This window comes from Ctenopharyngodon idella, chromosome 15 (genome assembly GCF_019924925.1).
Source record: "Ctenopharyngodon idella isolate HZGC_01 chromosome 15, HZGC01, whole genome shotgun sequence".
In the NCBI taxonomy this organism is placed as follows: domain Eukaryota; kingdom Metazoa; phylum Chordata; class Actinopteri; order Cypriniformes; family Xenocyprididae; genus Ctenopharyngodon; species Ctenopharyngodon idella.
The window spans coordinates 1,993,051-2,006,807 of record NC_067234.1 but is presented as its reverse complement, the minus strand read 5'-3'; the positions used below and the strand labels follow the sequence as shown (position 1 = coordinate 2,006,807).

General features: G+C 36.7%; 1 protein-coding gene across 1 annotated transcript in view; it reads right to left on the bottom strand.

Annotated features, from left to right (window-relative positions):
* Positions 1–13,757, bottom strand: part of col4a3 (collagen, type IV, alpha 3) — a 39,097-nt gene that overhangs the window by 24,656 nt on the left and 684 nt on the right. The window contains exons 2-5 of the mRNA XM_051862482.1: positions 4,492–4,548; positions 687–776; positions 171–215; positions 29–73 (exon numbers count right to left, since the gene is read on the bottom strand). Coding sequence (XP_051718442.1) covers positions 29–73; positions 171–215; positions 687–776; positions 4,492–4,548 — 237 coding nt within the window. The remainder of the gene's footprint in view (positions 1–28; positions 74–170; positions 216–686; positions 777–4,491; positions 4,549–13,757) is intronic.

Sequence of the window (13,757 nt, the reverse complement as noted above, 5' to 3'; positions counted from 1 at the left end):
GCTCTCAAAAACTACTCTAAAAACTTACCGGGAGTCCCGGTGGGCCAAAGAATCCTGGGGTCCCTAAAGTTCCCTTATTGAGAGAATGAGAACGACAGAGAGATTGGCTACTGTTCGATTATACTGCAAGTGTCACAGGAAATATATTACCACACTCACACACTCCGTACCCTAGAACCTTTATGTCCGTGGATGCCTTTCCTTCCCATATTTCCCTGTATGATAAAAAAAAAAAAAAAAAAATAGAGTCTATGCAACAATCAATTTGTTTATATGTGGTTGAATATCAAAAAAACAAAAAAATAAAGGTCTGTGCAAATATTTTATATATTAGAATGAACGAAAAGATATTCTCAATCTCAATATAAGAATATGGCAACATATTATAATGAATAATTAATTTTAGTTATATAGCAAAAATGGACTTACACAAAAAGTATTACAATAATAATATCTCAAATTCTGTAAGTTCCTCGTTTAGCAGTTCAGGGAAAAAAAATTATGCCTTAATATATTTGTCTGTAGGTGACTGGCGAAGAATGAAAAACTCTATAAGCAGTGGAGAGGAAATACAGGGAAAATTCTATATTGTTCCTCTAAAAGCATGTGTAAGATTTAGTATTATATTTTGTACATTTGATATATTTTGAAACTGTGTACTTGTAAAGCAGCCGTATGTAACATACATTTGGACCAGGAAGTCCTGGAGGGCCTTCCTTTCCTTGATGCCCCTGAACTCCAAGTACACCATCCTTACCACGTGACCCTTTGTCACCCTGAAACGAAGACAGAATCATTGAGAGATTGAGATTGTGACAAATTGTGTTTATCCAAAAATGTAACTATTTAATGAGGTGGCGATTTTGAATGATTTGATTCGTATGAAAACGTATGATGTAGGAAAAAAGTAAGCACCCCTAACCGTCAGTGAGGGGTAAGCAGATCATGAAATTATATCATATGAATTCATAAGAAAAATTAGCCACTAATTGGGCAAAACAAAAAAAACAAAAAATACAAATTACCATGAGAGTGTGTTGGTTTATCAGCTACTTTCAACAAAAATATTTGTAACTTTGATGATTAAGTTGCATGATTATTATGGATAAAATGTTTGTTTAAAACACAGTAAAGGCTGAAATACATTACACGTTGTTTGTTGAGATTTTCGCCCTGTTTACAGTCTAGAGGAGTCGACACTATAGCTGCCAAAAGTCAAAACCACTCTGCAGATTTTCACAGAAATATGATGTGCATGGACTTTATTTTTTAATGTTTTAGTCTCAGACTATGACTCTGTCAAGTCTGAGGATATCCAACATGCTTGATACTTTTATCCGATTCCAGTACACATATTGTTTTCATTTGTCATGCACCTCCTAGTGACTGGGCACGTTTCTATATGAGTTTGTTGTTTTCGGAACAACTTGAACCTCTGGCAGTGTGTGATCTTTAGTTGTTTACTATGATGTCCAGTTTTCTATGTAACTATCTAAAAAAGTCTGTGTGTGAAGCCTAGTGTTTTAAAGGGGTCATGACATCAGAAATCAAATTGGGTTTGATTTTTTTTAAATATAACCATTAAAACACCCTGGCCTAGAAGTTTTATAGCTTCAGGGTGTACCCACACTAGGCACGGTTGCCTTGAACTGAGCCCGAGCGCGATTGTTCCTCCTCCCCAATCGCCCTCTGGCCCGCACTCACATTGCACTTAACGTTCAGGGCTGGAGCACGCTTACATCATATATGATGTGACTTTTTGTATGGAAGAAAACAGGAAGAAAAGCACTTTCGCTAAGATACTGCCTAATAGATTTATTACTCATTAATTACTCACCCTCATGTTGTTCCACACCCGTAAGACCTTCGTTCATCTTCAGAACACAAATTAAGATATTTTTGATGAAATCCGATGGCTCAGTGAGGCCTGCATTGACAGCAAGACAATTAACACTTTCAGAAAGCTACTAAAGACGTATTTAAAACAGTTAATGTGACTACAGTGGTTCAAACTTAATGCTATGAAGCAATGAGAATACTTTTTGTGCGGCAAAAAACAAAATAGCGACTTTATTCAACAATATCTAGTGATTTACATAACATTAAGGTTGAACCACTGTAGTCACATGAACTGTTTTAAATATGTCTTTAGTAGCTTTCTGGACATCTGAAAGTGTTAATTATCTTGCTGGCAATGCAGGCCTCACAGAGGCATCGGATTTTATGAAAAATATCTTAATTTGTGTTTCGAAGATGAACGAAGGTCTTACGGGTGTGGAACGACATAAGGGTGAGTAATAAATGGCAGAATTTTCATTTTTGTGTGAACTAACCATTTAATGGAGGAATTTGCAGCTTTACTCGCAAACTACAATTCTTGTTCATCAATAAGGTGAGAACCAGACCTGTTATAAACCCAAATACACTTGAATTAATTATATTAATGGAAAAGTGTACTATCCAAGTAGTAATAATTAAGATATTTGCCATCGCAATGTTAACAGTAGCGCACACAGAACATGCTCCGGCACGGTTAGCGCTCACACTGCATGTGTACCAAGCCCGAGCCCAACTGAACGATGTTCTGGCACACCTCTTCTAAGCGGACCAGGGACGGCTAAACAAACCGTGCACGGGCAAAGTACGGAGCGATCACACTAGCCAGACAAACCAGGCTTTGGGGTTCAAACGCGCTAGGGCACGGTTCAGAGCGCCTAAAGCATTTATTTATTCAAGCTCCAAAAACGCCTCGTTTTGATATTGCGGGATCTGTGATGTCACACGAGTAAATATATTTGCATATGACTGCCTCCAGAGCAAGACATCGACATCATAAATAGTTTTACATCATCCCACCTTAGGCCCCGCCCACTGGTCGTTTAGTTGCTTAAAGGCTGACATTTGCCTACACTGAATGTGAGCATCACGTCAAAAGAAAATAGAAGCCATTATAATCACTGATGCTGTCTACACTGGATACAGTATACAGATGCGCGTTCAGTTTCTGAGATACTCTACGGACTTCAGTTATACGTTTTTTTTATTTCATAAAAAAATAAGAATTGTCAATTTTGATTTGAATGTGACTTTAAAATAGGTGCATGATGCCCACAGATGGGATGGAAACATGGTGGAATATTGAAAGAACTTCATCAAAGCTCTACTGGGTGAATTTGTAGGATGAAATTTAAAGCAGATTTTCAAAATTATTTGCAAATATCCATCAACAACACAAAGACCAGAAAACAGAGGAACATCTGCAAAATAGCTCCATGAACTTTATCTAATCCTATGTAAAATCCATTAAAACCCAAGCTTCTATAGGAATGAACATACCATGACAGGTATGCCAAACACATGTGTATAGAAAGAAGTGGAACACAGAATCTTACACACAGGTGGACACATACAGAGGAGCAGATGCGTGACTTATATTGTTGATAAGTGTTCTGTAGCTTTGGGCATCAATAGTGTAGCACAGCTGATCTGATACGGACACCTGGGTGGCAAATACTTGTCACGTCACCCAGAAATACTCATGAGGCCACCCACCACCACAAAACATATTTTCTCTTCTCTCTCTTTTGAACCTGGTGACCCAAGCTTATATATTGACATCCTGACATCAGGAATTCTGATCAACCAATGACTGATCTTTCATATTATGGAAATACACAAAAGTGTAGATGTGGTGCTATAATCAAGATACAAAAAGGGTGGTACTTTTGTCTTAATTGAAACTGTAATTCTGGATATGGAAATGTTGCATGTAAGATTCAATCTCACTTTTCCTAGATGAGCACCATGTCTGGCACATCCATGTAAACACAGACACATAAAATCAACATGAAATAGAAGTTGTGAAAGTCTTTTCTTCCCCACTGTGACATACATCTGAGTAAAACGGCATCTTGAAAAAGTAAAAATGTAGGATGGGACATGATTTTGTCCATCAGGAATTGATTATATGGTTGTGGTTTGGTTGTGGTTGTGGTGTGCACAGATAAATTATTTATAATAAATACTGAAATATTCCAAAATTGAGTTGTCAATTTTGATTTCATGGTGACTTTGTGTTTAGAACATCCTAAATCCTAGGATAGGATCTGCTGAATGCAACTATAAGGCATGAAGATATTAAGACACTAATATCATGATTTTCTGCTTTGAAATCATTTGTAAAAAAGCACTGTACAAATAAATTTGACATCATTCCACTATTAGGTGGCAAACATGGAAGCTTCTGCAGCACCAAAAATGTGAAGTGTGAATGTGAAACCACAAGGGGGCAGCATTTACATTTGATATGAACATGCTTGGATGTTCAATTTGAGGAACTCTAGTTGATTTCTCTCTAGCTCTGCTGATGTTTTGAACACACTGTAAAGATAATGGTGATCACATGCAATATGTTTTGTGACATAATATTACGAGTCATTTATTGTGTGGATATGATTATGTATGTTTATGTATGTTTGCATGTTCTGTTACCTTTTGTCCTTTAATTCCTTGACAGTCACATCCTGATTTCCCACTGCAAACACACCCCTGAGAGGAAAACACAAGAAACACAACACCATGACTGCATAAACACATTTACAATAACAATAAGGAGGGAATCGCACACTTGCTTAATGAAAAGAAAATAAGGCCACCAAAAGGGGGAAAATATTGATTAAAAATTCTAGTCCTTTGTGGTTTTGTAGCATCATATCATTAGGATTTCTGTTCAGGTTAATAGACTGAAGGCACGAGATGTGCCCAAGCAGACACCCATAATTTAAATGGAATCACCTAATCAAGAAATGCATAAAATCCATGGCTTAAAGGTATGCTGGGAGTTTAACCAACTCTCTGCATGAACATGCATTGTTACGGATGAACTCCAAAATTAAAAGATATGACAACAACAAGCATGGGTTCATGGCCTCACATCTCACTGGTTAAGATCATAGACTCATACATTATGTCTTTGAAATATAAGGTGGATAAAAGCAAAGTAATGCTTTCTTTGATAACAACAGAAGCTGATTAATAGGTGTTTCTTAACTGAGCAATATCATGTCCCATGAGTTGATTTTTATTTATTTTTTCTTTCATCAAAACTACATTGGGAATGCTTTACTATGCATTCATCCTTTAATTTTTAATCTTTGTTGTTTTAAAAATGTAACCTTCTCACAGACTTTCAATCTCAAATGATGAAAATCCTTTGTAATTTGAATTAGCCTAATACATTTAATGATCATTTACATATATACAGTATTTACGCACTTATAGCTTGAAAATAATTTTACATACATTTCTGCACAAATCACGACGTGGACTAGTTATGGCATCATTTTCCGCAACAACCACCAATTTTGTCCCTAATAAAGATTTATCCAAAGTTAGTGTACTTGTTTACCAGTGAGATGGTAAATAAGATGAAATATTAGACATGTGATCTGTGAAAAATAAAACAAAAATATATAAGTAATTTTTTTCAAATTATGCAAAAAATATAATTATCTAATTCAATTGTATGTATAAATCTAGCTATGAAGTTAGTCTTGACAAGACAAAACAGTTGTTAAAAATGTAATTTCCACCACATGATGCTATTAAACACAATACATCATTTGAGATTGAGATTGACATTTGGGTGAAAATGTTAATGACTTTCAGAATGACAAGAAGTTTCCATGAAGTGCAGTCTGCCCTGTGCCGCAACGAGATGAGCGACAGATTGTGGGTTCAAGTGCTGTGAGGTTCAAGTCAATATGTAGTCGAGTGGTAGAGTGTTGATCAACAATACCAGTGACGCAGGTTCAAATCCCGAACGTTTTGTTTGTAGGGCCTAATGGTTAGAGAGTCCGACTTGTAACCCGAAGGTTGCGGGTTCGAGTCTCAGTACTGGCAGTAAATGTAGGTGGGGGGAGTGAATGAACAGTGCTCTCTTCCACTCTCATTACCCACAGCATAGGTGCACCTAACCCCCCATCACTCCCCAGGTGCCGCAGCTCCGGGTGTGTGTGTTCAATACTCACTGCTGTGTGTGTGCACTTTGATGGGTATAGGACACCATACTTGGCCACACGTCACATCACTTATAGTTGATGATAATGCAAAAAACATCTGATTGTTGATTTGATATCAAAGTTCAGATACACAGGACCTGTTTGTGTCACGTACCCTTGAACTCACTAAGACAAAACATGTCTCCTGATGATCTCAGATCAGCGACACCATTGTAGTTGGGGCAGTCCTTGTTTCTCACTGTAACCGAATCTGTCTGGAATTGTGTGCATTGTCTATGTGCGATTCTACACCGTGACAGGGTGATAGACAATCTGTACTCATGGGTTGTTTGGGTTTTACTGTGCATGTAACACTAACACAAAATAGACAGACATACACCCACGCACACATTAATGTTCTCACGTGCCTGGAGGGGGGAATGATGTAAACAGGGATGTGAGGCTTCAATAGAGCAGTTCAGGAATGTTTAACAATTTGGAATCCATTTCAGTTCATTTGTACAGGTGATGTGCAATTACATGTGATTTATATGCATTTTCTGTGTATAGGTGCATGCATAGGCCCGTATGAGCTCCTGGGAGCATGTGTGCATGTTCATCTTATCAGTCATGATGGATCTGTAGTCACTGTGCTGTGGAACTCTGAACCAGATGCCACAGAATAGATACCATCAGAACAGACTAAAATCAGATACAGACCTGCATTTGCCTGTAGAACAAGAGAGATGGAATACTGGGAGAAGAAGGAGACTTTTCATGAAGTATTGGGAGAAGAGAAAGACTTCCCCCCAGGTTTCACAGACAAGGCTTAAGCTAGTCCCAGAGTAAAATGCATGTTTGACCTGTTTTAACTGAAAGCAACTTGCACTGACATATCTTAAAATATGTCAATGTTATTGTTTTGTCTCAAGATGTAAACCAGTAATGTTTTTTTCTAAGGCACATTTTTAAAAGCCATTTAAATGCCCTAATTGAACTAAGGCCTGAACTATGGCTTAATCTAAGCCCTGTCTGTGAAACCAGGCCTTTATCTCTTTGTGTTTCTGATCTTTGGAAAAGTGCCATTACCAACTGTAATTTGGGTTGCAAATAATGACTATTAATTTATTCTGTGAGCTATTCTGTGTGTAATAACAGAGAATTAACAAAATTAACTGCTTTTATTATGCTATTGTGTAAAAACTGAAGTGACATGATGTGTAGCCAAGTATGGTGTCCCATACTCTCAATCTGTGCTCTGCATTTCACCCATCCAAGTGCACACACACACACACACACACACACCGTGAACACCATCCAAGAGCAGTGGGCAGCATTTTTTTTTTTTTTTTTTGTGGCACCTGGGGAGTGATTGGGGGTTATATTGGGGGATTGGGGGTTAGGAGTCTTGCTCAAGGGCACCTCAGTTGTGGGTAATGAAAGTGGAAGAGAGCCCTGTTCATTCACACCCCCCACCTACATTTCCTGCCGGTACTGAAACTTGAACCCATGACCTTCGGTGTACAAGTCCGACTCTAACCATTAGGCTACAACTGCCTCAAACTGTGTTTATAACTGGTAAAAGGTACTTTTAAACTTTTTTTGTTTGTTTTAAACCAACATTTTTTTATATTTCACATATTTTAAATGAAGTTTTATGTATAAAAAATGAAGTACTATTAATTTTCTTTGTTTAAAATTTTTAATTAACTTTTAAATTACGGAGTGACAATGTTTTGTTATCAATGTTTAATAATAATCAAGGGAAAACTGTCAAGCGGCCTACAGTTTCTATGATGTTTGCTTTTGTGCTTTTACCAAGAAGACCAATGCTTACCAACTCTTATCTTTGGGAGTTACCAAAAATACATGCTCTAATCTTTCATTTTTGTGGTTACTGTAACATTGTTTGAAAGCTCTGTTGAAATTATGCTTATTTTAGACTTAAGATCCACTGTGAAAGATCCCTCACACCCTTTTTCTCTGACCTTGCATTTAAACCCTGCATGCTTTCAGATATTTGCAAAAATCACCACCACTGTATTTTTGTATATGGATTGATTCAATATTACAAGTAAACTGTTTATCTTTCTACCGCTGCATATTTTTACCCAGATGCTGCTGTACCATGATGCTATCAGTTGTTGTTTCCATGGTAATTTGATATATACATCACTAGTCAAAACTTTGGAATAACTAATATTTTAAAATTGTTTTGGAAAGAAGTCTATATTATGATTTCTGAAGGATAATGAAGGATAATACTAAAGACTGGAGTAATGATGTTGAAAATTCAGCTTTGCCAACACAGGAATAAATTACATTTTAAAATATATTACAATAGAACACAGTTCTTTTGAATTATATTAATATTTCACAATATAACTGTTTTTATTGTATTTTTAATCAAATAAATGCAGCCTTGAGACTTCTGCATTGTAAGTGAAATCTAAACCTAAACTATGAACTCAGTTTTAACAAAGTTTATTGCCTCTCTAGATTCAAAATAAGCTGTAGATAAGATATGACGCAACATGACACAGACCTCAATACACACAGAAACACGTGTAATGAAATATGCAACCTGCTGAGAGATCTAAAGATGATTGAGAACAGCCCTGAGTCTTGATGCACAAAGGCTACGGGCAACAAGATGCTTCAAAAGGCTCTGCAGAACGAGTTTATTTGTGCTTGCTCACAGATGCACTGCCTCTATGCAGGTGTGCTCATGTTCAGTCACGTTCTGACAGGTAAACACTGAGCACACACACCAACATACTCAAAATATTTGTACAAAACACATCTCCAATTAAAAAAAAGACATTCATCAATCATTTGTAAAATTATTTTATGAGTCAAAAAGCAAGGCCAATATTATTTCATATAAGTGAGAGACGAGACTTGACAAGACTAGCAATGAATAGGGAATATTCATAAACATCCTCCTAGTCTCACAGACACTGTAAGATTATGTGTCAGCATGTAAATGATCTGGCACCAATCTGATACCTGTCTGAAATAATCAAGCCAATGTTTGTCTGCTCGTGAAAGGCCTGTAGTCATCATCCAAATGTCTTCTCGTATCAACAGAAAATTAGTAAAATTCACATGCAGACTGTCAGTAACACTACTGTGTATTAACATGCCTTTGGAATGACTGACAGTAATACAAAAACAAGTACACTGAACACAACACATTGGAAACCCATCAGGAAAAGCTGTCAGAAATTACATACCAGATGTAAAGAGAGGTACAAATCATTGAGTATCACACTCATTCTACAGGATTTTCCCAATAAACTAAGTTGGATTTTTACATTTTATGAATTAAATACACTACCAATTCAAAATTTTGGAGATTTTTTTAAAGAAATTGATACTTTTATTCAGCAAGAATGCGCTAAATTGATCAAAAGTAACAGCAAAGACATTTATAATGTTACAAAAGATTTCCATTTCAAATAAATGCTGTTCTTCTGAACTTTCTATTGATCAAAGAATCCTGAACAACAAATGTATCATGATTTCTACTAAAATATTAAGCAGCAAAACTTTTCAGCATTGATATTAATAAGTAATGTTTGATCAGCAAATCATCATATTAAGGTGCGATCACATTTACAGCAGCTCTGTAGATGAAGATGCAGATTTTTTAGACGTGCTGATTAACAGAAAGCAAGCAGCTTGGTTTGCTTCATACATCTCTAGCTATGGACAATGGGCTGTTTTGGACACACAATTTTGCTGATGTGACGGCACCTTAAGAGTGATTTCTGAAGGATCATGTGACACTAGGAGCAGTGTTGGGGGTAACGCATTAAAAGTAACGCAAGTTACATAATCAGATTACTTTTTTCAAGTAACTAGTAAAGTAACGCATTACTTTTAAATTTACAACAAAATATCTGAGTTACTTTTTCAAATAAGTAACGCAAGTTACATTGTTTTCCCAGTTATTGACTGACAGTTCTCCTGTCCCCATGTTGAGAGAAATCGGGAGTAAGTGCAGAGGCGTTATGTGTGCTGTTGTGTGAATATGATGCTTATTCTAGACTAGTTGTAGACTAAATGTGAGCATACATTTACTTCTTCTCCTGCCTCCTATTATTCTGTATTCCAGAGTAGCAACACATCTGAAAGGCTTGTTTGTTTGAAATGCGCCCTCTGCTGTACAGGCATGAATTTGCATTTCCTTCAGCCTGACGCCGTGTCATAACCAGACGCGATGCGATAAGATTCCAGCGACGAGCAATTTGACTGTCCACACTAGACTCAACGCAAAAAAAAAAAAAAAAACACTAGACTCAACGCGACAATGAGAAGCGATAAAATCAATCAAAAACCACAGCCAATCAGAAGAGAGTGTGGGTGGGCTCTCTCGGCAAGAGCACAGCAGGCGCAATGAAATGGGCAAGTACATAGTAAAATCCATAAATATTACACCATTTAAACATTATTTAAAGTACATACGGAGTGACTGAACCAAATTTGTCATATAATATACTTGTTTGTTCGCATTAAGTTGACAGTTTGAACGTTCTTGTGCCCATTTATTTATTTTCAAGATCTGAGGTGAAGCCAGTGTTGTTTTCATTACAGCTAAAAAGCTGGGAACACAGAATGATATTCACACTCAGATTAGACGCTTTTAACATTAAATAAAGCACATAAACAGTACCTGATATTATCATTGCCATACTTTGTGTTGTTGTTCCAGCCGCAACGTCGTGGAGAAATAGAAACCGTTTCTAAAATAGAATCGTCGCGTGTCGCCGTCGCGGCTGGTTAGGACAAAAACTCCGATTTATATGGATGGAAAAGATACCTTTTATCGAGTGTCGCGTCTGGTTAGGACAGGGTGTTATGCATTTCACTTTTGGATGGAAAGGACATTTACATTTGCCAAAAATATAACTTTTTTATTGTTATAAAAACAAACAGCCCAGATGAGAAGTAACGCAGCGCATTACTTTCCATAAAAAGTAACTAAGTGACGCAATTAGTTACTTTTCAGGGAGTAATGCAATATTGTAATGCATTACTGTAATGCGTAACTTTCCCCAACTCTGATTAGTAGTAATGATGTTTCAGCTTTGCCATCACAGGAATAAATTACATTTTAAAATACATTAAATTAAATAGAAAACAGTTCTTTTAATTTGCAGTAATATTTTACGATATTACCTTCTTTTTTACTAAATAAATTCAGTCTTGGTGAGAGAATCATAAGAAAAAATAAAAAAATCGTTCCGATACCAAACTTTTGAATGGTAGTGTAGGCCTATATCTGATTGACGTGTATAGTATCAATATAGAGACTTATTGCTAGGTGGTTATTAGGTGATTTCTTACTCTCTAAAACTGTCTTTTGTGTTATTCATTCACCTAAATACAGCTTCCTGCTTCAAATCTATAGAATGCCACCCATTTTATTTTCCATCTCCACCAGCTAAAATTGTTTAGAAAAGTGATAAACTCTAATTCCCAATCAACAACATCTTCTCAACATCCATCGAACAGACACATCACTAGCACTCAGACTTCCTGCAGCTTGGAATGGCTGAGCTCAGACAGGCCTTCTGATTGGTCAAACATGCAGAAAGATAAACGTGTCGGGGTCTGTACTGCATCTGTAAATCCCCCGGTGGGCAACGATGGGTCCTACTGGCTTTATATGAATAGAGGGACTCTGAATCAACAGGCAGGCTGGACAATGAGCTGAATCCAGGGACTAAAAACACACAGGTCACAGTCGGGAAATAGGATTAAGTTTTAGCAGTGGAGAAGAGATGAGAGGAGAGACGAGAGAAGCTTCTTGTGTTTCCCTCTGCTCTTCTTTCTCTCATCCATGATATATTCACCCTCAAGGCCGATGCTGAGGTTATTGACTTCATAACATTCCTAGCATTTCTCGGTTTATTCCCGCATTTCCACCCAGCCACAAAAAAAACATCTCGAACTTTCTCCGTATCACTTTGAACACAAACATGTTGCTCTCTGTGGCTAGCTGGAATCATGTTTTGACAAACTCTGTCCTGCGAGACAACGTAATTGACACAACATGGAAATCCCGAATCATGTGGCCTAAATCTCAAGCAAAACAAACAGTACAAATAACAGACTTATCCAAAAGCCCTCACTTTTACTAAACGAATATGATCTAAATTCGAAGTTTACTTGTCAAATGTGGCATTTAGTTGTGTTGCTAAGTGTTTGTGTGTACATCAGAGATGGAAAGAGACAGGCAGAGGGCGTGAGAGAGAGAGAGGAGACCTGGGTCTGGATAAGGGCAGCAAAGACAAGACAGAGCCTGCATAAACAGATGTCTGTCTCTGATAACGACAGAGAGATGGTTCACATAGAATCATACTGACCCCACACTTGTTCTCATACACAAAAACACACAAATCTGCCAAACATCCCAGCACAACAACATCACTCATGTAACTGCATATGACACATGCTCTAGGACAGAGTTTTTCAAACTGGGGTCCGGGACCACTAGGGGGCCGCAACGGAGAGCTAAGTGGTCCATGGAAAAGTCTAAAGAAAAAAAATCTGACAATAAATAAATAATAAAAAATAAGATTCAGCTAAATAAATAAATAAATTGAATAAAATAAAACATTGATTAAAATAAATAAATGTATTAAAATATATTAAATAAATACATAATACATTTATTTCAGTAATAGGCTGTAGTAAATAAAAATATTTTCACGCATATTTATAACATTGATTTTCAAAGTATAAATTTAGTCTTTATACATGGAAATATATAGCTTGGCAGTCCATGGCATCTAAAAGATTGAAAACCCCTGCTCTAGGACCAGAAGAGAAAGGTTCAAACTGATTTGACATTGTATTCAGCAGATCTTTTGAAAGAAGGAAAGATTAACACAGTAGAAGAATAATCAACGTTATAAAATCTTAGTGGTCAAACTCTGTAAAACAACCTCAATATTAATACCAGAGTGTGCAAAAAAGCAGAGAAAAACTAGGAAATGCATTGAGACAAAATGAAAAAAAAAAATGAAATTTTTATTTTGCACAACTAAAATATCTCAATGCATAGCTAAAATAGTTTGATGCTGCAAAATAAATCATTTAGAAAAAATTACTCAGGGGCGCATTATTTGTTTGCAGTATAATGCTGAGAAATATCCTTACAAAAAAGTAACTGTGCCAGTATAATGGTACCATAATGGTATCTCTCTCACAGGGCTAACTTTGAACAGCATTCTGGCCAAAGATGAGGTAACTGGGGAAAACATTCCCCAGAAATGAAGCCCTTTGATAGCATACTGTCACCGGACAGCAGCTCAAGTTCTATGAAGTTTGATTGAGCGTTGACGTCACAATTGAGCGCCCCTACTGGAGGCATCAGCCTAATAAATTTCAAATGCAGTCGTCTTATTCATTTCAAATGAAGGGAATTTCGGTTGGTCTCGCGTACCCGAATTGTCTTTTAACTCCAGCTCATCTAAAAGGCATTTCTAAACAAAGCGTTTGTCATTTAATTGCGATGTGTAAGAAAACTATAAATAACGATACTTATGTTTTGTCGATGTGCCGTCCGATATGAATAGCAACCACTGATTTATATAAATGAAAAATCATATAATTAGCTATATATTAAATCATTCATACAGATAAATGATAGCAACGGAAAGCGCTTGAGCAGCCTATTGTTGCTATGGTTACCATCCCATGTAAACGCAACTTCTTTGCGCGAGTGTCTATTTAGTGAGCTCTGAT